Source organism: Varroa jacobsoni, unplaced genomic scaffold (genome assembly GCF_002532875.2).
Source record: "Varroa jacobsoni isolate VJ856 unplaced genomic scaffold, vjacob_1.0 scaffold_1095, whole genome shotgun sequence".
Classification (NCBI taxonomy): domain Eukaryota; kingdom Metazoa; phylum Arthropoda; class Arachnida; order Mesostigmata; family Varroidae; genus Varroa; species Varroa jacobsoni.
This window is the reverse complement of record NW_019213997.1, coordinates 1-25,651: the sequence shown is the minus strand read 5'-3', so window position 1 is coordinate 25,651 and position 25,651 is coordinate 1. Positions and strand designations below refer to the sequence as shown.

Here is a 25,651-nt window from a genome sequence, read left to right as displayed (position 1 = left end):
TATTTAATATGACTACTTATTGTCAATTTTCTCTAATTCAAGCATGCATTTATAGACGGTTAGTCGTATGTTTTTCCTACATGTTTACATAGATGCCTACTCTACTCACTGGAGTTAATAACGCTAATAACAGGCTATACGTTAAAACAGTAACGATAGCATGAGACAGGTATTATATAAACTATTCTATCTTCCGCTTAAATAATACTCGACCTTTCTAGGCTGTATTGCAATTAGAGGGTAGTCCCCTAAAAAACTCGTACAAAGGCTGTTTAATAAAATATAGATGCGGTACCGTCAGAAGAAGGTGGGCATAGTTTTGTAGAAAAAAAAAAGCGTACGTCGCTAGCTGTGTATTACTTTTCAATCTACGCAATATAAATATAAACGTTTCTAGGCAAAAAGCGTAGTCTTAAATGCAATTTGTTTAATAATTATAGGAATAGTTGCGCCGGTTGCTCCATCATATTACTACTGTCAAATGTAAAGTGACTAAATACGCGGCTGTCAAGTTTTGTCGTTAAACAAACGTTCACGTTTATAAACCTTTTAATGGATTCAAGTAAATATATATTATGGTATAAGCCTACTACTACTGCGTATTGGCATTAGACATCAAGCATTAGAATAGCGCACAAATAGTAAATAAGCCACGAATATTAAAGACTGCAGATCATGTTGTATTGATTGCATCACAGTTTATAATTCTGGTTACTATGGAAAATAAAACTGTGGCTTAAACAATCTATCGTGTAAAAAAATAATAATTTCTTGTGTACACTCTGATGATCCCAAGCTTTTTTGCACCCAAATCGGCTTCAGCAAAATGGTCTCTTCCGCATAAACAATAACATAATTACGTTACCAAAGATAATTCTGGTGAGCTGCTAGCTCCAGGCAAGGTGACGTTGAATGAGGCCCCAAATCACGTAACGTAACTTCGTTTGTCTTCTTTTTTGTAAAGGTACTTAAAAAGCAAAGTGTACCATAATAATCGACGACGGTGAAAAGACTTATCGAAAGTATCCGTGCCATTATGTTAGAGACAAGGCCCGATACAGGCGAAAAAATAGCTAAAAACTGGATGAATCAAAGGACTGCCATGAAGTTGGCCAAAAAAGTCCACCTTATAGATGATATATTTAAGTGAAATTTCAAATTTTTTCAAGTTTTTATAATGAAGAAAGGTTTATGTAAAGATATTGTTTTTCTGTTATGGTTAGTTTGGGGTTCCTTAATGCCAGCTTGCCGTCCTACACTTTTCGATGAAAGAATGATGTGCGCAGGCTGCGACAATGATACCGCCTGGGTATTTTTATTTCAGTCAAGGCCAAACAAAGTATCACGTGAAGTTCTTGAGCAGTTTTAATTAATAGGCTGTAATAAGCACACCTTCATTCGCCAGTTCGCAAATTTCAATAAGTTTGTATTTAAATGTTAGCTTTATTTGTAGAACTGCCTCACCACCTAGTTTTACCATCACGACCCTATGATATTGTATTTGGCCTTCCGTGTTACCCCATTATGTCATTTTCATTGTGAACTTTTTGTACAGCTTATTCATTGAATTTAAACAAGAAATAGTAATCCCGCAAGCTGCGTCGTTATTACAATAACGCGTACAACCCAATAAGTATTTTATAAATACATAGATTGAACACTTGTTTCAACTGATTCGTGAACCAGCAGCCCTTTGTCTATCTAACTTTGGTATTAGCGTGTTTTGGGTCTAATGCAGAAGTAATAGCTGACTGTACATGTCCATACACATCCTCGTAAACTATCATCATTTTTAACACCACTTTTGACGGGCATCTTTCTTAATTTGAAAAAATATGAAACGTACTGATGGAGATATATGTTATCAGGCAATGCACCCACAACCAATCATTTACATGCAAAACATACTTATATTACAACACGCATATAAGATGCCTGTGCCCGCTCGCACGCTCATAAATTGAGCATTGTCTCTGAATTTACATATCAGGTATACCGGGCATGAAAAACTTTGAGGCGTACGCTTCAACTTCCTGCTGTTTAGCGAGAATTGTCGATTTGAACGGCTCCTGATTAAACGTATCCTTGAGCAGGGTTCCGTTGTTGGCAGTCTTAATTTCTAACGCGATTGTGATCCCTTCGTCGATGAATTTGGCAACCTGCTTCATATCGTTGTCCTTCAAACCGCGGGTGGTGAGGGCAGGAGTGCCAAGTCGCACACCTCCAGGGTTGAGGGCGGATTTGTCGCCCGGCACTGTATTCTTGTTGCAGGCGATCGAGATAAGCTCGAGGATTCGCTCGGCGTTTGCGCCATTTAAGCCTTTAGGGCGGAGATCAACCCATACAATGTGATTATCCGTCCCACCTGTGACAACTTTGTAACCTCGAGCTACAAGCTCCTTAGCGAGTGTTCGAGCGTTTGACACCACTTGCCGCTGGTAGTCGTAGAACTCGGGTCTCGCCGCCAGTTTAAGAGCCACTGCTACACCAGCAATCACGTTGTTGTGAGGACCGCCCTGGAGTCCGGGGAAGACTGTCTGTTTGACGCGTTCCTCCAAATCATACATTATGCTTTTTCCTTTGGCGTCAGTGCTACGAATACCCTTGCGGTAGAAGATTATGCCGGAGCGTGGCCCACGAAGGGTTTTGTGTGTCGTCGACGTAACGATATCGCAGTACTCGAAGGGGCTGGGAGCCATCTTGGCAGCGACTAAACCGCTGACGTGAGCCATATCGGCCATTAGGTATGCGCCGACAGAGTTAGCAATTTTACGGAAACGTCTGGAAGGTTGATATCGAAATCCAATAGTCAAGTGGTTTATTGTATAAAACTTAAAGGACGTCTGTGTTTTAAATAACATGAACCCCCATGAACATGAATGGTGTTTTAATTCATAAAAAATAGCCTTAATTGCAGTTCTAAAATCGGGAATTCAACAAATAGACAATGACATCTTTACCAACTTTTTCCTTTGGTTAGGTATATTTCTTGTTGTTTCCATCAAATCTCAATTTGTCGGCAAAGACTTACTCATAATCAAGATGACGGGGGTAGCAAGAGATGCCGGCAATAATAAGTCTTGGTTTAAAAAGATTAGCGGTCTTCGCGAGCATGTCATAATCGATTAAACCAGTGGTGGGATCCGACTTGTACGGCATTGACTCGAAAAAGATAGACGTGGCTGAGATCTTTTTTTTTACGGTGAAAAATCCATGGGTCAAGTGACCACCGTCAGGCAAATCCAAACCCATGATTCTACCGTGCGGTTCTACAACGGCAGCGTAAACCTGATCACAAATTACTGTGAGTGAATATTTGATCCTATTTTTCAGCAGTAGTCGTTGGGTTTTTTACACGCGTATTCACAGCATATCAATCGCGAGGGTTTTCCATCCCTTTCATAATAATAATAGTAGTTCAATCAATCATCATGACATATACAATAATCCAGATTACACTACATTAAGAAAATACGTTACGACGGTAAAATTCGGAATCGTATTTATCCCTTTTATTGTTACCTCAAAATTGGCAGGTGATCCGGAATATGGTTGGACATTGACCCCCCACTCAGCAGGGTCTAATCCGTAAACCTCAAGAGCTCTTTTCTGACAAAGCAATTCAATTTCATCAATATACTCGTTGCCTCCGTAGTAACGTTGGCCTGGATATCCTGCAATACCGCTCGGAATGAGAGAAAACACGAAAGTTTAAGTAGTAGTAGTATTTACTCACAAGCATTTATCATATTTAAAATCATCTAGATATAGTAAACAACCGTTTTTTTTTAAAGTACGTTCTTTATATGACATAATAATAATAACGTAAATCTAAGAACTTTGACCTCCACACTGAATGCATGAACTCAGTTATATTATTTGTGAACGTTTTGACCCACTAGAATTCTGCGACAACGTTAACTTGCCCCGAGGCAGACTTTATGTTGGGTGCCTTCGAATGTAGGACTATTTTCGAAAGCTCACCTTCCGAATATTTGTTAGTGAGGCAACTGCCTAGGCACTGTATAACAGCAAGCGAGGTGAAGTTCTCCGAAGCGATCATTTCCAGCCCACGCAATTGACGACTCTTCTCTTTTTTAATGAGATCGTCGATCTGTTGGATCGGAAAGAAGAACAAAAAAATCGACCATAATCAGTAATTCAAACAATTGAACTTGCTAAAACTAATTCATTTCGAGCTACGCAGTCCAAGAATTATAGAAACAACACATTAGCTAGTTCAAATCATGTTTTCGAAATATATAAGTAGAGCTCAATTAGCACGGGCGTAACTGGTTACTCCTATGAGAAATTTACTTGCAGCTTCACGCAAAAGCTTTAGTAGTCGGGTATCAACTACATGTCAGAATCAAGTGATTATAATCCGCTCTAAAAATACAGCCACAGCTCACCTCAGGATCGACTTTGTCTAGTTGGTCAATCAGCTGAGAAGACATGTTTCTACTACCTGTAAGCGAACAAATTGGTGATTTAAACCGTTATTTTTTCTTGTTAACTTTAATTCAATCTGATAACTGGTAGTCCAAACAATAAAGAAAATAAATTAGTCCGATTAATTTTTCACAAAAAAAATGTTGTTTTCGTAAACCTTAATATTTCCAGGTTTTTCCCAGTTCATTTTTACATTGTATCTTTTATTTTTTATATACGAGTTTTCATTCAAACGAGTTACACACGTTTACGTACGCACGAGTTGTCATTATTTAAGCATGTTTCTTGTTTGATGTTTGGGTCGGTAGAACGGAGGACGCGCTTTAACCGTAACGTATTCGGGCCTTGTCTTCTAGACCTTGGACAATGTAAATAATTGCGCGGTTCGTTTCGCGTTGTGGCTAGAGGGGAACAACACGAAGGTCCAGTTTTTCTTCAAATTATTTAACTAAAAACTAGAAATCTATACTACACCGCACGTCCTTAAACAATGTGTGTAATCGTTCTAAACGAATCTATGATCACTAATCGTTGGGCAATGTACCATTTAAATGCTACTTGATTGTTATACTGGTTGCTATGTGCTAGTATAGTTATTTCTCCTTGAAGATTGATGTTCCACTTCCAGAAAACACTGATGAATACTCTTATAACCTTCCTAAAGCACATCTTGTCTTCACATAGTCCCAAGGAAGCATTGTCAGTTACTGAGAAGAAAAGTTTGACTACCACATGCGCCTGTTTCGCTGATTGAAATTCAATTATAACAGCCATCTGTTAATTGGGATCAGTTTCCTTTTGCAGGATAGTTCGCACGAGCAATTCTTGGTTATGGTGAGAACTATAACAAAATCCTTCAGGTTCTCATTAAAGCCTAAAATTCACTCACTGTACAATGTTCAACTCGACCCGAATTCAGGTCGACAGATGCCTGTCACTTACCGCAAAGAAAGCGAAGTCACAGAAACGATTGCCATTTACCTATAAATTCTAAACTAAAGCTAAATAAAGATTACGAGACTACGAAATCTATACGAAACATAAATGTCCAAAATCAGAAAGTGGAGAACATAATCGTAGGCCTCTCGGTAATTACCACTAATGATCGAAATCCGGTTTAGGCCCGCCGGACATCCCAGAGCTCGGGTCAGACTGATTGTTGAATTTAATGAGCGAGTGAATACGGCCATCTTTTTTTGTCTCCGCTCTTTCCTCACCCAAATACAAGCACTAATTAACTTGAATGTGCTGAAAATAATACACAACAGATGCGTACAGCTTTTTTTCTGCTAGGAGCGGAGGATGCGGAGTATCCGGAAGGATAATGACGCAACAATATCTTAGCCAAGGCAAAACGCTAATCCAACAAAAGACCCCAATCAAATCCGCCCCCGCTAGCTTAGCGATCGACTAAGGTGTAGCAGATCACTCTAAGCACGTTCCTATAATAATAATAATAATAATAATAATAATAATAATAATAATAATAATAATAATAATAATAATAATAATAATTAACTTTCTGGAACCATATAAATCTTAAAATGGCGTTATTACGTTGTCCTCATTAAACCAACCAATTTAGTGAACGTTCCTTGACCCACTGAAACCTAGACACTGTTTGATTCTATCCAATGATATTCTTTCTATCTACATACAATATACCACTAGTATAAACACCAGCGGTCCAAGCGCACATAGGTTACACATTGAGGTCTTACTTTTGTGTATGATTAGGTCACAATCGAAGAGCAATATTGTTGGTTGGCTTCTTTGTTACAACAAAGACAAGCCGGTTCTGGACGGTCAAACAGAGGGCATCTGTCGTCAAAGTTATCGTGGCTATAGTTCGACGCGGATAGATGCATGATTTTGAGATGCGGTAGTAGGCAATCAGGATGGGAGAGTCGGCGTTGATAATATCAGTAATCAGCGTATCTAAAAGATAAGTTGATATGATTACCAGCAAAGAGTGATGAACTAATTCGCTGTATGTGATAAGCAGCGAAGGTGTGGCAAAGGTCGTCAGGACGATAAATCGTTGTCGAGAGGATAATCGCTATCTCATCTAGATACGCTAAGACTGCGAGTTGACATCGAGGACGATAATCGACGAGAATGAAGAAAACGATCACGCGAATCGCCTTGTATATTAGGTTACAATGGCGGACGCTGCAAGGTTGAAGCAGAACAAGATAAACGTACTCCACAGCAACTACGATGTTCGCAATGGCGCTAATTGCCACCGGTGCTAACCGCTGTATATCGTCGAGACAGTAAAGGGAATGTTTAAGCGTTTCTAAAATGATGCCCCTCAAAAAGAATACACCGCTGTCAGGGCGGCGATAGACACCCTCTCCCCTAGCGGTATCCATAGTTTTATTGCAGTTCATGGCCTAAGTCCAGGCTAAACGCACAATAATTGGAACGTTGTGCTAATTCCCAGGCTGCTTAGAATATACAAAACGTCGCTTGATCTGAGGTCTGATTCACATAGGTATATAAAAAAACATGCGTATAAATTATATACAATCAAAAATTCTTAGAGAGCACGTACTATCGAGCACTGTCTATAAATATAAAAAGAAGAAGGATTCGATTTATTTGAAAAATAATTAAGCATATTTATCATACAACCTAAATAGTTCTTATCATAATGGCACTGAAAGCTCATACGGCCCACTATTCTATGTGGATGTTTACATGGAGCTCAAATGTATTCATAGAAACTGGCACACAACAAATTTTATATAGTCTGAACGTGATCGCAACGAATAATAGCCTTCGTTAATGTTGACTTCGTTCGAAAAATGTATTTTTTATTGAAATATAATCCGGACCATATTTTAATTTGGCTTCTTAAATTACTTATATTTACCGTTAATAAGATAATAGTACCTCTATTAATGATTTGAATAGGTGCAGGAAAATTACACACAAAAGTTACGAAAAGATAAACCATATCTGTTATTTTTTCCTCTGCAAACCCATTATATCAAACTATCATTTCGATACTGATTTCTAGTGAAATGTGTGTCCGCACACAGATAACGATGTGCCGAGGGGTCGATTTTGGACTAATGGTAAGAATCATCACCATGAAAATAATGACCAAGAAGGTTTGGCATATTTTCTATTAAATAAAATCGTGTATACACACCACTGGTACCCTTTCTGCAACATTCAACTAACCTTGTAACTTCAAGTTCTCTTTCGGTCTAAGATAAATCACCTGCAATTAAGACGAAAAAAAATTTAGATTTGGTACGCCATCCTTCACTTAGTTTTAAAACTTTCGGTGCTATATGAACGAAGTCCGTAAGTACGGTGATTGATGCCTAGACGGAAATTAGCTATACTGTTCATACCCAAGGTCAGGGACGGAGTGCTACACGTTGCATGCAGTGTACTAATTCGAACATCCCTATTAATTTATTTTTCATTAAATCAGCTGGAAAATTGAAGAAGATGACTAAAAGATGCGTACACGAAATGAAAATCTGCACAAATATTGCTGATTTACAGTTTTGATATTTCTAGAAAAGGGAACAATACCAGAAAAGCTTTGTCTTTACTTTAGTTTTTAAATACATTGCGGGTCCAATAAACACCTAGAAATAAAGCATTTGTTCAGATTTCTGACTATTTGGTGAAGATCGATCAATTTGTTTTGTTTCTTCGAACTGAAGCCCTGACCAACTTTCCCCCATTGCATAAAGTTTTTTTTAAAGACACACAATATACTAAGAAGATCAAAATCGTTATCACCATGGCAATATTTTTTCCTTAGAACAAATTCAAGTTCCGGAAACGTTGAAGCATTCTTGGTTATCTTGTACATGACGTTCAAGCGGACGCTATTTTTTTTGTACCGAACTGTCATGATCAACTATATTTCGCACTAACACTATGATGATCATATGTTGACGCATCGGGTTGAAATACATTAAATATACCCATTAAAATGTGAGTTTTCATTTTCATTGGGCGCAAGCGGAAACAGCGCGAAAGGATATTGCCAAATTTCACATGATTTCGCCAAATACACCCGAGAATGAAGCGTTTGTACATGACACCACCTGAACAGATGAAGATCTTCAATCGAAACGTAATGTTCAGCGACTGCGACTATACTAACCGCTATTCGAGCTGATAAGCGAAGAAACTATTGTAATATATCGTAGGAAAAGTAAAACCGATATGTTAATATTCGCACCAGTGAGTTAGCGGCTCGAGTGGTGTGCAGTAACCGACACCTGCCATAAAGACTAAACGCAGCCCGGCAGGCTCGCATGGCGCCAAAGATTTCAAGGACAAAACAGCTGATTCGAACTGATTTGCCTACACCGCCGGCGTGATTCTTCTTGAAACTCGCGAACTTCTTTGAGCTATCTCCTTTTTTCATATATACCAATCTTCGATCAAATGTTATTTTTGTCTGATGACGCTAGTGACGGGAACGGCGAAGTTATAGCTATCATTTGCACACTTCGTATGATCAGGTCACGCACTCATGTCGGTCTCGCTAGGCAGTTCCCTAACACAGGTATTTTTCTTTATCATGCTGTGGGGAAAGGGCAAATGAGAGTACATCCCGCTAAGCACAGCGGGATGGGGCTCTCATGGCGCTGTATGTACTTAGAACATAGAAAGGGAAATATTGAAGCAAATTACTTAAATAAATTTACTATAATTTAAAGCTTTCCATAGACAGAGTACCGACATAGAGACAACACTAGATGTGAAAAGACAGGAAATACGGTTCCTAAACACAAATTGAATTTGACAACATACATCATCTGTTCCTTCGATTTAAATTAAGTGAAAAAATGGCGCCTGGATATCCTTGTAGTATAGAGTAATTTTATCAGAAAGCATTTATAGACCATAGCAAATAATTGATGAATAAGAAGAATAGCAGCAGGTAAACAAATTGAATACACTGTTTTACTGATAATTGTCTCAGTGCCTGCTAGCAATGTGGCATGTTGTGCCATTTTAGTCTACGTATGTTTTCGGGATTTAATTTTATTCGTAAATTACAAATACAGGTTGATAGCCTATAATGGATAACATATTAGGAAAGCAACAACTAAACGCAGACTCCAAGTAACAGCAACAGCATCAAACTATGCCATAATCTAAACAACACAAGTAAAAATTGCAAAAGTTAAAGTGAGTTCACTTTTACTGTTCATTAAATGATTCAAAAAGAACCCTCGTGCATGGGTTCTGTTGAAGTAAGAGATTTTTTCAGAACAGTTAGTTACCTATAAAATGGCACATTTGTAAACAAGCATAAAAATAAAAATGGATATAATCCATATATTTACCAATATACCAAAATCCATGTAATTACCACTAGTAGAGAACACGCCGACAATTATGAGGTATGATAATCGCAACTTAAGTAGGTAGCTTTTGTTACTTACTACTACTATCGGTACAAACACACAATAAAAACTAGAATGCGACGGGTCTTTTTCATTTACAGTCTAATAAAATTTAATTTCGCGTAACGGGTGGCGCCATCGGTGGAAGCTTTAGAAAGCTTTATCTTTGACAGGTGACGACACAAGTCAGAAAGAGGGACGGCGGGGCACGGCCACTTTTCTACCTCCAGCCACGGGCAACAAACAGCGATACCAAGAACGAAGACCCTTCTGTCGATGTCGCTGTGTTGACGAGTGAGGAATATTCGTGATTGCGGACGACACGGCAAGACAACGAAGACGGAAAACTTACCGAAGTGAAAGTAAAAGTAGAGACTAGTTGGGAGGTAGGTAAGTTATGCTTAACATTTGTTCGATTTAAACATCCCATTTATTTTCCTAACCAGAATTATAATTTTCGTCGTGCTTATCTCGAAAATAAAACGTTGTCACTTAAATCACCGAGCTCTGTTAGCTTTAGGACAGCTCAGACAACTAGATAGGCTAAGCAAGTAATCAAATCTTGTTTTTTTCAATTAAATACTCGTGCTTGTAGAATTTGAGTAGAATTTGTTAAAGGGTTTGAAATATGGCTATATGCAGAAATTCGATTTACAGGGCTTACATCAAAATGCTAAATAGCCCGAGGGGTTTGCTTAGTCGTTTTACTGCGTACCATACTATGGGGCGCTGAGGGCCACCGAAGGGTTCCTAACCTTTGCTAGTTTTGCTGTTGGTAACATCCTAATCAAGGCAACTTATTTATCGGTTGTGTACCGGCGTGATATACGTTGCTTGCTAATCATTGTTTGCGTACTTCATATGTTGATGTCTAAGTCCATAATAGTGTATTGTGACGCTTGTTGCTTTTAGTAGATGATTTATTTCTTAATTACTTCATTACCCCACCTGTTTTAGGCTACGTGCCGGCTCGAGGTTGGTATAGAATTATAGCGACGGTGCGAAAGGAGGCGGAATCACGCTGGACATATAATTGTGTATTTACAGTTCATCGGCCGCAACTCGCACAGGTTCACACATGCATACATTCAAGCAGACATCGAATATCGCCATTGACTAAGTCTAGGTTCCTCGGCACACTCGAACGAAAAGTAGCCAAAGTAAAGAGGGGGATTCATTCGTTTAGGTTTACCTGGTTGGCATAGTCGGCACTAATAAGACGGACTACTCGCGACAAACTTGCAAATAAAGGATACTGACAGACCTGTTGAGTTGATGTTCGCTACGTTGAACACTGACATTGTAAACTGGCGATTCACAAAGGAAGTGCCTAAACCAATCATCGCTTAAAGTAAACAGTTGGAGGCAGGGCCCAAGGTATAACGAGTGAAAAGCTACAGCGTAGAGTTCTTTAAAGATGTTTTATTTTTTTCGTTACGTGGTCGAATTAACTTTTACTTTTTAGAAATTAGTCCGGTCGAAGATAGTTTTCTTTTTCTGTCATAGCCTTACATAGGTACTAGTAAATACGAATATCCTTCGTTGAGTTAAACAGCGTCCAATGAGTATATCACAGGCTTTCTTAGAAAAACGTAAGGGTTCGACACCAATAATAGTGATCCTTTTCTACTTGCTCAACATTTTACTTTTTATTTACAACGACAATTTTTATTATCTTTTACCCCAGATTTATTGATTTTCAATTACAATAAGAGTGTGAATTTTAACTGCCAGTTACCTGTGCTTGACAGCTTAAATCGAACGTTTAAGGTGTTCAGAAGGTATCTTAAGATAGCTCTTGGACCTTCTACCACCTCGTCACTATTCGCTTGAATTTTGCAGAATTTTTTTTCGGCTGAATAGAATGAACTATTTTTTCCTTTAGCGAGCCACGTATTTTCAGTTGGTAAGCGCCAAGCTAACTAACTCAATCGATAATAATAAGAATAGTAATTTAAATGGGTTTTCTAGCATGTGCAAACGAGAAGAGAGCGATTCGGAGCCGTGTTCGTCAAATTTTGCTATACTGTTTTGCCCGTAGGGATCGACCAAAAATTCAGCATAACGTTGGGTTTCATTCCTGCCAAGCGAACGAAGAATTCATAATAAATTTCTAAGAATTATCGGTGAAGAATATTAACGCGAGCCACCATGGTGCAGATTATGCTAACGCGTTACCTCATTCAGACTTAGGTTTTAACAAGTTATTGGATTAAACAAAGAAACTGGAAATTGCTACGAGGAGAAAAGCAAGCTTAATCGGTTTACAGTTTTTAAGCGAACTGTCTCACAAACAAAAATGTTTGTCCCTTTTACTTGACTAGTTTGGTTATCAATAATGACACATCAATTATTTTTCTGTGACAAAACCCGAACCATCCTAGGACAAAACTTGCTTAGAAAATATAGCTAAACAAAAAAAAATATAGCTATATATTTGAGGGAAAAGAAAATGTAAACAATTAAAAATTACTTATTTAAATGAAAATTTAACCACCTGGCCAATAAGAGGCACATCTGAGGCTCTGCGGCACATGCATTTTTCTTTTGCCGTACCCTTGTAAAAAAACACATTTTTTTAAAAAGAAAAAAATTAACCAACATAGTGATTAATTTTTTCTTTTCAGGATTTGCCGAATCCTTCGCACGGTACTACTGCTCACAGGGTATTGTGTATGCCAAATTGGATCAGTAAGAAAGAATTGAAAAACATACATCTGTTTCTGATTGTATCAATATTTTATGTATCACGGATGGTTATTTAGAGGAGTAGAGTCCATTTTTAATTAAAGTTGAACCTTCTAGACACTAAAGAGCAATTTCTGGTATTTTCCTTACACAGCAGTACAGATTTTACTTTAATAAATTTTAACTTTAAATAGAGTTGAAAATAACGTTTGAACTGTAGCTCAAAACCATAATGGATACTGTATAATGACACGCCGCTATTAGCCTCCTATTTGTGTTTATTGAAGATTACTCCTCTGGCCACATTCTGGAGCAAATCGAAGATTGACCCTGCCGTTGGTATAGAACATGCATCTCGGTGTGAAATTAATTTCATCCTTGTAGCAATGACTTATGTATCTAGGACGCCTCTGCTTTGTTGTATAAGTTTTCAGTTGGCTTTTATTAACTGTGTTGGAAACAGCTGTTTCAAGTTTTAGACCTTTCTTGACGTGAATTAGAAAACGATCCACATTCAATATCACATGTGGGATACCCGGCCATAATCACATTCAAAGCTTGCGACCTGATAATTCTCATGGAACAAACATTGCCATTTCTCGCTCTGGATAAAAGCAAACCCCCCCGTTAATCCTCGTTACTATCTACAACTGGCTAACGGCAATATTAGATAATGGTACCGCACATATCAACAGAATCTTGAATCTTTGGCATGATTCTTGTGTCTCGTGAATTAGACGATGCCCGTCGAGCGCAATTTCTAAGGCGTAGATGTTGTTGCATTGTGGACCTGTGCCAAAAAGCGTCCTTGTGTCAATTCGACGGCGACATTTTGCTTTGTCACTGTCCTGTCTCCTCCCCCCTTCCCACAAACGTGAGGCGGAATGGAAAGGGTAACCTTCAATCATTGAGAGCTTAAAGGTTATTCAGTGCTTGCAATTTAAAAATTCTCGTCATTTACGTTCCCAGACCAGCACCAAGTTATGTATGTGAAGCGGGTTCAGTTGCGTTCGACGTCTTTACTGCTTATTGCATACTGCCAGCCCTAATATGAATTGAATATTGTGCTTGATTAAACATATATGTCGTGTCCTAATTTGTTTAGAGTGTTTGGTAACTGTTTTAGAACGATTTGTCGTGCTTAGGTAACTGTAGCCATATGTTAAAGCGGTCATCGGAATGCGCCAGTTCGCGTATATTTTAACTGCAAATGGTTAAAAAACGCGGAAGAATCTTAAAAATGAAAGAACCGCTATACGCCAGTTACCATTCTGTGGCTTAGAATCGATCTGAATTTTATGCGACGTTTTAGACGTTTGCTTTGGACATTTATCGTTTATAGCCGCCAAACTGACGGGTCTCTAACATGTGCACACATGGATAGGATAGCTTGTTTACTTTGATTCTAATGATGCGATCGCTTTTCAACACAGAAAGACTTGCCATACTACCAAAGATACAGTATACGGTTTTGCCCTTTGAAAACGTTCGAGGCACTTGCTTTGTGTAAGGTTTGGATTTTAGATTATATACCTATTCTGTGCAAGGTCGCCCGTATGGTTCTGTTTGTCTCATCTCAATGCTTCTACAACATATTGATAAATCCATACTACAATGTAATATTAGAAATCGTTGCATCCAATGTAATGTACAATACTATAAAGGTAATCTAGCTCCTACTGTTCTCCTTCGAATATAAAAATATCAATAATTATTCAAAAACTTACTCTGAGCGTCGTTTTTCTTCTGAAATATCAATTCCTAGATGGCGAGCTAATTCCAAGCGATTTGATTGCCTAAAAAGAAACTATAGCGTTTGCTTTTTACTTTTGTCAGATCGCGCGAAATAGAACTGTGCAAGCGGAATGATTATTGTATAAAATTATTGAATGTTTAGGGAAACGCGCGCGGAACTTCATTGATTTTTTGCCAGTGTATCTTATTAGGTTGGAAAGAAAGCTTCGGCGCTCCGTTTACTGAGTAGAAAACATCACAAATTTTTTCTTATTCCCGTAGCAATAAGATACAATGTTGTGTATCTCTTGCCATTCATCACTACTTTCTCCTATCTATTCACCGAATGAGGTATGCTGTTTCGCCAGAAAGTACCGATGTCCGTCTCGAAAAGAGTTTTCCAATAACGTTATTAATCCTTGCCGAAAGTAAAGTAAGGAACCCCTTGGGAAATAGAAAATGTGAAAATCTATCGGTTCTGAAGTCCTGAGAGCATGTAAAGTGCAGCAAAACGTTCCATTCGAGGGCCAGGAAAGCAGCTTTAACGATATTTGCTGTGTGTTGCCTTGCGTTATCATGGAGCAGAATTACCTGATCTTGTTTGCTCGGTCTCTTGTCTTGAAGAGTAGGGTTCCCTTGACACAATTGATTCAAATTGATTTGATTGTACTTTGCCTTCTCTCCAATTTTATGCGAAAATCGATTGTTAAAATCGCTTCACGATTGATAGTGGACGAGATGCGAAGACACAGCGGTAAGCGGGATTCAGGAAATTCATAAGGTCCCCGAGATTCTAGTTAATGTGTAAACCCAAAGGACTTAAGGTGCTTAACGACGGTTGTGTCACTGCGGCCCATCTTTCCAACCAATTCCTGAGTTGTCTGTCAGTCGCCTTCCCTCAAAGGTATCTTCAAATGGTCGTCATCAAACTCGGATCGTCGGCCGGAGGAAGCATCCGTAAGGTTTTTAAACCCCTCTTGAGCAGTCATTTTACCTATAGCGTCGTCATTCTGTACAACGCGAATATCTCGGGGTGTTTCAACAATGTTTTAGTTTTAATAAAATGCATCGAGCAGAAAATGCCGAACATGGCCTTTTTACTACCTAAAGAGCGGTTACGAACAATATATCAGAAGAAAACAACGAGTAAAAGAACATGACAAAGGAAAATTATTTGAAAAGCGCGAGAACTTTCTTTCCAGCTAAGTTCTAAGTATTTTCGGACGATGAACATATTTTATTTTAGGCCAGATGCAATGATACGATAAGAGGCGTACTAAATCAAACACTTTTCCTATTTTATAGAAGATGCTACGTTTCGACGGGCGTGTCGCCGTGGTGACGGGTGCCGGAAACGGTCTCGGTCGTGAGTACGCGCTTCTGCTTGCTTCTCGAGGTACGTTCAAACTCTGCTTCGAAACAGAGCCGTGAAAAAATCAGAATTAAAGCGATACAGAAAAAAGATAAATTAAGAAAATCTAATTTGTACAAAGTATCAGGGATTCTAGGAGGAATTCACGCCAGGAGAAGATCCCGCTCTCAAGCCCATGAATCCGCATCGGCGCCTTCGCTTATTTAGTATATAGCCCACTGCAATCGGTAAAACTTGAAAGCGTTATGCATATTATACTTCTCTCTATGTAAAAACACCTGAGAACGATACGGACCGAATATTCGACGATGAAGTTCGAAATGCTGGTGCAACCGTAAAGGATTTCTCAGATTGATTTCGAGAAAATGAGATACTTGAATCTCATTCGAAAATCTGGCTGATTACAAATGAAATCAGATGAAACGGAGAATGACTTCGCTGTGAACAACATATCGACACCCAGCAACGAAAGAATTAATTAATTAAACGAAGTCCTATGAGTAAAATTTAATGCCATCAGTGGCTTCACTGCGTTGATGACTGCTGAGAAAACTGAAGTGGCATCCATTACCGAGGCCTGGTCAAACCATAGCATATTGTCTGCTAAGTTACCAAATAGCGGTAAACTGGACGTTTTTGTTTGGTTTGTAATCGCAAAATTCGTGGACGAGCTTTATCAATAAGAAGGCCGGCCGCATGCGGTCAACCATTCGGTATCAGTGCATGCTAACTTCTTAGTCGACTTGGTACTACACGGAAACCGCACGAGATTAATCTGTCCTCACTTCAGCTTAGCGAACTTAGCACACGGTTTAAAGTACAGGATGATAAGGATTGCCTAGGCAAGTTGATAACGGAGTCGTCCTTTTAGAGGTCTAAGGCCTGAATGTGGCATGAACTGAAACCACTGGAGCTGTCCTTTTTGAAACAGCAATAATGATCCAAACAACGATAACTTGTCTAAAGAGGACATGCTCTTAACTGTTCACAGTAAGAAGTGACTATAGCATTTAGTTCCCGATCCAGCGAGAAATGACAGTTTATTCGATGTTTTTTTTGTGAATGAAGAATCTATAGGCAATGTGGCAATCTGTCATCTCTGGGTGCCTACAGGCCATACATTAGTCATGTTGACGATTTCATGCAGCTTCGACCCTCAACATTTATCATTGCCATTTCTGAACCTAAAGAGAGGATTTAAGAAGTTAGTATGATTTATAACCTTCTAAGTAATGATTGAAATCGGTTTTCCTCAACTTGTCGTAATGTAACACGGTGTACAAATATCTTGTTTAGTCTGTCATATTTCTGCAAGAGTGTTTTTTTTCTTCAATTTTTCCTTCAATTTCAACCTGTAGTAGTAATACAATGGTTGACGTTTACATTAAACATATTATCCAGCAGCTGAGAACAAAACATAATAAGGAACTGCAGCTAATGCTTGCCAGGAGGAGGATCATTGAGAAAACCGCATCGTTCAAAGCGGAGAGTTATCTGCAACTTACGTATAGATTCAGCGGCGCTTTACAGCTAAATATATTAACTATATTAGAAGATTAGATCGAACATCGGCCACCGATAATGCTGAAAAGCGCATACCTTTTGTTTTTTGCTGTTTTTGTTGCCGGGTGTCCATCGGCTAAACCAATTAGTATCATCGGAATCATAACAACACCGTTTACCGATATTCCAAACGAATTGCATATATGTGACGACGCTGTTATCTCACCAATTAATGTCAAACGCTATTTACAAAAACTAGTACGAAAAAATACAAACGTGCTATCCATAAACCCCGGTTTGTTGACATCTTTTTGAAGACGAAACAGTTCCTAACCTATTCTAGACATTCATCTTCAATCCATTTCAAGTTCGAAGTCTAACGACAAAAGCAACGCGTTCAGCAGACGCCCAGTTAATCTTAGGCTATCGCGCTGTATTGCATCTTGGCTATTGAAATCCTGTCTTTGACTATCGCCTAGGGGCAGACGTGGTCCAAACCAAGACTGTTGTGAAAGGTATTGCCTTACTTAATCCGCCACCTCTTTGAGGCCACAAATGTAGTTAGATGACGACAGGTTAAAGCGCTTCTTTGGCGGGACTCAAACAAATAGCCATAGCGGTGAAAATTTCAAGCAAAAACTACTGTTGAACGCATCAGTCAACAAAATTTCTTTGATAATTGGCGTACGATCTCCAAAGCTCGCCACTAACCTCCGGTATTGCCAGTAGGTATTCCATAAGACATCCATTCCATCATCCTGTGATGTGGTTTTGCATTGCTTTATTATGGTATTATTACAGTATATGGCACCCATATATTCAGAAAACACGCTCTAGTTGCTTATTAATCCCTCCAATTTAACATTATAGGTTGTAAGGTTGTTGTAAATGACCTTGGAGGCGGTCGCGATGGGCAGGGCTCTTCTTCTCGACCAGCAGATGTCGTCGTTAACGAAATTAAAAAGGCTGGCGGAGAAGCCGTAGCAAATTATGACAGCGTCGAGAACGGACAAACAGTTATTGCCACTGCTATTAGTAACTATGGTACGCTTAGATAGAGAACAATCACACATGCGTGTCATTAGATTTTCCTAATATCTTAAAGCATTTGATATATATTGTCTGTTCATTTTTTCAGTACCATGACAAAAACATTCAGCTAATAACTGTATATCATTTGCCCACAGGCCGCGTTGATATTTTGATCAACAACGCCGGAATTCTTCGGGATAAAGCTTTCGTCAATATGACCGAAGCTGAATTCGATATCATCCATCGTGTCCACCTTAAGGTGAGGGTAATTTATTGGTAAAAGACAATTCCCAATTATGCTATTATATTTAAGTGTTATCAATTATCATTATAAGCACAATGGCGCTGTAAGGCTATTCTCTAAAATGATACTGCGTTTCAGTATGGATGGACAGTATTATCTTTAATTCCTTAACCGTCGAAGTACGCCTTTCAAAAAGTTTTGGTTATAAAATACCTACTTCCCGAGAGTCTGTTTCCGTATAAACAATTTCAGAGATTTAATGAACAGTTTACTATTTTTCCTTTTTATAGGGCTCGTATTCGGTGACAAAAGCTGCTTGGCCATACATGCGCAACCAGAATTATGGTAAGATCATAATGACTGCATCGGCAGCTGGTATCTTTGGAAATTTCGGTCAGGCCAATTACGCGTCGGCAAAATTAGCCTTGCTGGGTCTGTCTAACACCTTGGCCATCGAAGGTCGCAAGTACAACATTGCCGTAAATACGATAGTACCTATAGCTGCATCTCGTCTCACCGAGGACATCATGCCATCTGAGATATTCGACAAGCTCAAGCCTCATTTTGTTGCCCCGGTTGCAGTCTGGCTTTGTCATGAAGACTGTTCAGACACAGGTGGATGCTTCGAGGCAGCTGGCGGTTTTGTGGCTAAGTACCAGTTCTTCCGCTCAGTTGGAAAGGCTTTCACTAATGAGAAGTTGACGCCTGAAAGCTTGCGGGACAACTGGAATACCGTTACGGATTTAACGGGAGCCCGACCTCTTGGCAATATTCAGGAGCAAACGATTTCTGTTGTACAAGCTCTCTCTGGTGAGAATTCTACTTCAAATGCCGTACTACCCGCACCCCGTAGCCAAGCGTCGGCTGACGACCCGTCACTGTTTCAGTACAATATTGATTCGGTCATCCTCTACCATTTGGCTGTTGGAGTATCAACAAAACAGCCCAATTGCTTGCGATTTCTCTATGAGAATGCGGAGGACTTTAGTGTACTCCCATCGTTTGGCGTGATTCCGCCCATGAGCGCTGTGTACAACTCAGAGGAGCTACATGTAGCCATTGCCAGGGTGAAAGGTGACCCTTCCCGCATGCTTCACGGCGAGCAATATCTCGAGCTGCTAAAGCCGCTTCCAACCTCTGCTGCTATAAAGACTGACGTAAGTTAATGAAGGCAAACAAAGCTTTTCGAGTGTTCTTTGATTGATTTGTCCGTCAATCCCAATGCAGTAACTTTAGCTTGTTCATACCACTGCAGATATATATATTAAGTGTATTTCTTGACTTAATATCAACAAACGCATGAACTTGAAGCTTGTGATGAGTATACGAAGGATTCATTGCGAGGCTAGAGCCAGCGACTTTCGTTTTCACAGCGAGAGACTTCCCCAATTACCGGCGAACGTATAGATAAATATATATTGATTAGGACAACAATATCATCGATGATACCATTGTTGTTCTTAATGCGCTTAACAAATAACAAATAATAAAAATGTAGGTGCGCATCGTAGATGTTCTTGATAAGGGCTCGGGGGCAGTGGTAGTTATTGATGCTGATATGAAAGACGCCACTTCCGGAGAGCTCCTGGCCCGTTCTCAATGGGTTGTGTTCTTCGTTGGAGCTGGAAACTTCGGTGGACCTCGCTCATCTAAAAAGGTATATTTACTAGCTTTTAAGCTGTTGATGCAATATGAAGTGCAACAAACTATATTTATACACCAACACAATTCTGAGTAGTCAACTAATATACATGTTTGAGATGTTATATCTAGTGTTGTCTAGTAGGACCACGTAGTGAGAAAAGGAAGATGTAGGCATCTCACAAAAGGCTTTGTTTATTATTTCGTTCTTAAATGAAGTCAGTATCAATAAACATGACAAAATACGCATACCGCAATAGCGATTAAAATATGAATTCAATTTTTAGGAAAGGCGAAACATCATAATATAAATCGGCAATATTCTTACACTCTCACTTCAGGTGATTCCCACAGCACAAATGCCGGCCCGCGAACCTGACGCTGTCTTGGAAGATCGTACCAGCATCGACCAGGCAGCCCTGTACCGGCTTTGCGGCGATAAGAACCCGTTACACATTGATCCGATGTTTGCTGCAATGGGCGGGTGGCAACAACCTATCATGCACGGTCTTTGCTCTTTGGGTTATTCGACCCGTCACGTAATGCAAGCTTTCGCCAACAACAACATGAATGCGTTTAAATCACTTAAGGTAAGATACCCATTTTGATGAAGCTGACCTACTCCGGACTATAAGGAATACAGTGGTCGATCCTTAAGCAAGAACACACACTGACTATATATATATATACGTTAATGACAAGAAACGTTTTGCTCGGGCATATTTAAATTCAATGAATTCAGACATTCGTCGTGAGGCTACATCTGCGTACAGCGTAAGACACAATTTAGCAAAACGTTATCATAGTAGAATAATACTCCAGTTACTCAGTACTTTCAGTTTCAGGATTATGCCTACCACGGAGCAAATTGTTACTCGAGTTTTTTGTTTAATTGAGACAACTAATTTAGTTAGCTTAATTAATGTTTTTATTGGATGAGCTTATCTTAAGGATATCTGTTACCCTATCTGCTAGTTTTGACACGTATATTAAATATCTGAACCAGTAAGTAAAAACAAAAATAGAAGTTGATCTTTAAAACCAAGTCAAATTTAACTCTTCCAACTGAAGGGTGGCGTAGATCTTTTTTCCTGCTTCTTATCCGTATCATTGAGCAGCACCGCTGAAACCGTGGAAATATTTATATATCAACCGCGCTAACTTATAGTCTGTCGTTGAATCAGCTTCTTTTTTTATAAAGACATTAAATGTACTCGATTTTACCCACTAGAAATGCGTTTTCCATTATTTAATACTAAGCAAATAGCCAACGTCTTTCTTATGAACATAAGTTGTAACAAAAGGGTGCGTTTACAAAGGCGAAGTACTATATAATTTATAGAACTTCTGAATGAATATGTCACTCATTGCAAAGGAAAATAGATGCCAGAAACTATTATATTACGGAGCTCCACGTAATCGTTTGCGTATACAGTAGTGCGGTTAAAATTGAATTTTCAGTTTGTTTAACAATAAGGTAACGTAGAATTAGATCTATGGTTGGCTTTTTTTTCAGTATCCTTCGCTCACCAGTGTAAGTAGTTGTTCTAGAATCATCATACCGTGATACTCAATGGCTGGCCCTTACCACGACGAATTTTAATACTGTTTACATTAGAGCTTCATTAGAATCTATAAACAACACCCATCATGCTATTTTGGCTCGAGCGTATGCATAGTGCTTGTCTTTGTTTCAGCGTTAGGATGCAACGATTCTGACTTAACTAACGGCGTAAAACTATATATTAATGTGACGGAACATGTACTATCATTTTTCTTACAACCGTGCATTTAAGCAAGCGTTCGAGTAATTTCTATCTTGTTTGTAGGTAAACATTCATGTGCACATTATATGTATGTGTGCATCCAAGGGTGGAAATTTCTGGCTTTCTCAAAATGGTACGCTTGTCCCTGTAGAAGGGTTCGTCTTGTTCTTCTCTACTTTTCCTTCTGAGCCGGATGCAGTATAACTGCTAGTGAATAACGAAGGCACGTCTTACCTTGGATTTAACCGCTCTTTGGAAGCCTGCTTGTTTCGAACGCAAACATAGACACACAATCCCTCTCTACTGCAATAAACACAGTGGCGACTAAAAACGAAAAGCTTTTTGGCAGGTTTTGAACGCCCAGCATTCAATGAGCTCTTCAGTTAAAATGTTTCAATACTAAGCTTCCTAAGCATCGTAATACAGCCAAATGTTCCCTCCATTCCTAAATTTGCCTACGTAAAAGCTATACTGATAAAGAGGTGCAATTAACACTCATTTAGTTTGTGTTCAGTGTTCGTGTATCGAATAAGATAAACAAATAAATTTCGTAACTGGGCTGGGGGGATGGCGAACCTGGAACTTGGTTTCATAATTTGCCATTCTTCGTACCAAAACGTCTAAGACGTGGCTAAATTTGAAATAGAACTTCTGTCGCGTTGTCTCTTCTAAGATGTTTCTTCGCGTGTGTGCGTTGAGCCAAAGAAAGAGCCACGTACCGGCAACCGGTCGGCGAGGCTTTTTCCTCCTCCTCCTCCTCCTCCCCGAATGACCCCGCGAAGAAGAGGGCGCCGAAGTCACAGCCACTAATGCGCCAACGTCACAGAATAAGTACCTGCCACGAAAGCCTAGTTAAATTGGTCCTACATTGCGGAAGACAGTGACTCGGACGGAAAGACGTTTCAAGGCGAGCCTGGCTAGTTTCGGGCGAAGGCATGTGTTAGATGGAGTCTATCTAGTAGTACCATTTCAAATGCTGACCGCCACGTACTACTAGTACTATAGCGGTCAGGCCACCAACTAATAGTAGTAAGAAATCGCTTGTTGTTCAAATGGATCGCATCCAAAGTAGCGATAGAAGAGCGATTGGACATCATTAGGATAACTGGAGAACACCAAAGAATCCAGCGTAAGCTCACATTGTCTACGGAATGGACCTATTAGATTTAATCTAAGTCGTTGCCTATGTGTGATGTTTGCTAGCGTAAACTGTAAAGTCAATGGGTAAGTGTGCTGATGGTAGGTCGAACACACAAGGCAGTAAAAGTGATCAGAGTACTCTACTGAACGTCGCCTATTAATAAACTGACATGAATTCATTCCATTTGTAACGTTTCTTCTGGTGGTCACAATGTGAAAAATTTCACTGTATTGGAAAATGCGTTGAAATATTTGATCATATCTTATAATAAAGGCCTGGTTTTTGCCCAGATGAACTTTTTCCGTAATCGTATTATCTTGGACCGAAATTTCTAGGCGTGCGCTCGAATTATGTGCGAGTAACTGGGCTGAGTCTAATAGTTAAATCACGCCTTGCTGGACGAATAGCTTACGGACTGATGCAGCAACCGAACGCATTGAAAAGTATATCTATTTGCTAATTGCAGGTTCGTTTCACCGGACCGGTAATACCTGGAGAAACAGTGCGGACTCGTATGTGGAAGGACGGATCTCGAGTGCTATTCGAAACTGTAGCTGTCGAAAGTGGTAAAACTGCCATTGGAGGCGGTATAATCGAATTTCATACTCCCAGAGTTTCTGACACAGTGCAGACAGTATCATACCAGCCCGACGGTAATATGGCTAGCAAACCTGAACTAAAAACCGATATGGTCTTTGAGGGCATGCGGTTCCGTATAGAGGAACAACCTGAACTTACTGGAAAAATTCAGGCCATCTACGAGTACAACATTACTCAGGATGGCAAGACTGTGGCAACATGGACTCTTGACCTTAAAAATGGTGACGGTTCTGTTTATGAGGGTGCTTGCAAGGATGGAAAGCCTAACTGCGTCGTGACAATTAGCGACGATGATATGTTTAACATGGCGGTCGGCCAACTCGATCCACAGAAGGCGTTCATGACGGGAAAGTTAAAGGTTAGAGGTAACATTATGTTGATGCAGAAATTGCGTCTTCTCCTAAAACCGCCGCCAGAGAAAGAAAAGAGCGGATCACTGGCTGCTGAATCCTCTTCAAGTGACACCAGTGAACTACGTTGCAAAGAAATATTTTCAACAACAAACACCAAGGTGAGCAGAAGTCCTGAGCTGGCGGCCGATATCCAGACTATCTTCCAGTTCGATATTCTCAAGGGAGGCCAAGTAGCATACCAATACACTCTTGACTTGAAAAACGGCAAAGGATGTGGCTACGAAGGTCCGGCTAAAGAGAAGCCTGACTGTATTCTCATTATGGAGGACGACATTCTCGATAAAGTACACTCCGGGAAGCTTGATGCCCAGCGCGCATTTATGACCCAGAAACTCAAGATTAAGGGTAACGTTTTGGCCAGTCAGAAATTGGCTGAAATTTGGGCAGATGATCAGGATAGTTTCGATGCGGAAAGTCCGGTGGCCGTATCTGCTTCCAAGTCTGCAGGCCTGATTGCGCCGTCCGGAGCACCCAAAACTGTAAAAGCTGACTTCATTTTCAACATCTTCCTGTATCATTTACGCCAGGATCCCGCAATGGGTGAACACATTGCTGGCCTTGTAAAGTGTATGTACCACTGGGTCATTCTACAAAATGGCAAGAAGGCTTCGGAATGGACATCGGACCTAAAGACTGGAAAAGGAGATCTGTACAATGAAGCACCCCGAGGAGGAGCTAACACAGAGGTTCAGATTACTATTGGTAAGTACAGAAAACCATTTATTATAACTGAAAAGATAATTTATCAAATACAACCAAAGCATTGCAATATAATAAGCAGCGAGCTTACAAATTTGGTACACAATCTTTCGACACGTGCCATGAGAATACAAGTTTTATTTCAGCATATTTTTTTCGCTTTTTTAGACGATGAGGATTTGGTGCAATTGATGCTGGGTAAATTAAACCCACAGAAGGCGTTCATGCAGGGACGACTGAAGATTCGCGGAAATATCATGCTTATGCAGAAGTTCAATACGCTCTGGCAGGAGATTGTAAAGAGCGGACGAGTGGTAGAGCTCAAGCTCATGGCACCTCTGCTATCCGACGGACAGCCGTTGTCATCCGAACTCTGGAGCGACTACCAATTTTTCCGGCTAACACAGAGGTTAGCACACCTGCCTGAGCTCGTGCAAGCTTCACAAGGCCGATCATTCCATTTCCGTGTCAGTCAGGCTGGCCAACCTCGAAGCGAATGGACCATCGATTTGAGTACCCCGCCAGGTGCCGTGTACCGGGGCGCGCCAAAGAATATTGGCAAAGTGTGCGAGATTACCATTGATGACCTTGCTATCCACCACTTGGTCGAGGGATCCTTGACTCCGCAAACAGGATTCAGTGAGGCCAATGTTAGTGACCGTCCTGCGCTTGAGGGCCTTATGCCTCTGTTCTTCAGCAAAGCTAAACTCTAAACAAAGCAATATTCAAAACGCGCTATACTCAATGGGGAACGATTAATGCCGTCAAATAGTGTGCATCAAGCTATCTTTTCTTCCCATTGGCAATACCTGACGAATACGTACAATGTTATCTACGTCGCGCTTATCATAAAAAGGACGACTAGATCTATACATCATACAAGAAATGACAAACAACTATAATCAGTATATGCTCACTCAATCTATGATGACATAGGTACTAGTAAATACGAATATCCTTCGTTGAGTTAAAC

At 39.8% G+C, this 25,651-nt stretch overlaps 2 protein-coding genes across 14 annotated transcripts; one reads left to right on the top strand and one right to left on the bottom strand.

The window, feature by feature from the left end:
- Window positions 1-507: 507 nt before the first annotated feature.
- On the bottom strand, window positions 508-8,983 carry Shmt (serine hydroxymethyl transferase). 9 transcript variants are annotated; one of them, XM_022844086.2, is made up of 8 exons: window positions 8,669-8,983; window positions 7,645-7,684; window positions 4,698-4,853; window positions 4,413-4,468; window positions 3,985-4,114; window positions 3,523-3,674; window positions 3,032-3,288; window positions 508-2,781 (listed from the first exon to the last, which is right to left on the bottom strand). In XM_022844086.2, the coding sequence occupies exons 1-8, from the start codon at window positions 8,855-8,857 to the stop codon at window positions 1,980-1,982; spliced, it is 1,782 nt and encodes a 593-aa protein (XP_022699821.1). In that variant the 5' UTR covers window positions 8,858-8,983; the 3' UTR covers window positions 508-1,979. The 9 variants fall into 9 exon arrangements, with proteins under 9 accessions (XP_022699821.1, XP_022699822.1, XP_022699823.1 ...); XM_022844087.2 differs by lacking the exons at window positions 7,645-7,684; window positions 8,669-8,983 and adding exons at window positions 5,549-5,700; window positions 6,174-6,319; XM_022844088.2 differs by lacking the exon at window positions 4,698-4,853.
- Window positions 8,984-10,036: 1,053 nt separating this feature from the next.
- Window positions 10,037-25,614, top strand: Mfe2 (peroxisomal Multifunctional enzyme type 2). Of its 5 annotated transcripts, none has more exons than XM_022844082.2 (10): window positions 10,037-10,231; window positions 12,473-12,511; window positions 15,573-15,663; window positions 18,013-18,186; window positions 18,330-18,433; window positions 18,709-19,575; window positions 19,917-20,075; window positions 20,401-20,649; window positions 23,433-24,681; window positions 24,847-25,614. In XM_022844082.2, the coding sequence occupies exons 3-10, from the start codon at window positions 15,576-15,578 to the stop codon at window positions 25,389-25,391; spliced, it is 3,435 nt and encodes a 1,144-aa protein (XP_022699817.1). In that variant the 5' UTR covers window positions 10,037-10,231; window positions 12,473-12,511; window positions 15,573-15,575; the 3' UTR covers window positions 25,392-25,614. The 5 variants fall into 5 exon arrangements, with proteins under 5 accessions (XP_022699817.1, XP_022699815.1, XP_022699818.1 ...); XM_022844080.2 differs by having other exon boundaries at window positions 12,473-12,536; XM_022844083.2 differs by having other exon boundaries at window positions 10,037-10,235.
- Window positions 25,615-25,651: the final 37 nt, after the last annotated feature.

Bases quoted from the DNA above. Each gene is read 5' to 3' on its own strand.
- Shmt (XM_022844086.2), bottom strand. From the start codon at position 8,857: ATGAAAAAAGGAGATAGCTCAAAGAAGTTCGCGAGTTTCAAGAAGAAT. The intron at 4,469-4,697 runs GTGTGTAACTCG...GTTCGCTTACAG, and splicing joins CAACTCGTGCGTACGTAAAC to GTAGTAGAAACATGTCTTCT. The intron at 2,782-3,031 runs GTAAGTCTTTGC...TCAACCTTCCAG, and splicing joins CCCCGTCATCTTGATTATGA to ACGTTTCCGTAAAATTGCTA.
- Mfe2 (XM_022844085.2), top strand. From the start codon at position 15,576: ATGCTACGTTTCGACGGGCGTGTCGCCGTGGTGACGGGTGCCGGAAAC. The intron at 18,434-18,708 runs GTGAGGGTAATT...TCCTTTTTATAG, and splicing joins TCCATCGTGTCCACCTTAAG to GGCTCGTATTCGGTGACAAA. The intron at 24,682-24,846 runs GTAAGTACAGAA...TCGCTTTTTTAG, and splicing joins AGAGGTTCAGATTACTATTG to ACGATGAGGATTTGGTGCAA.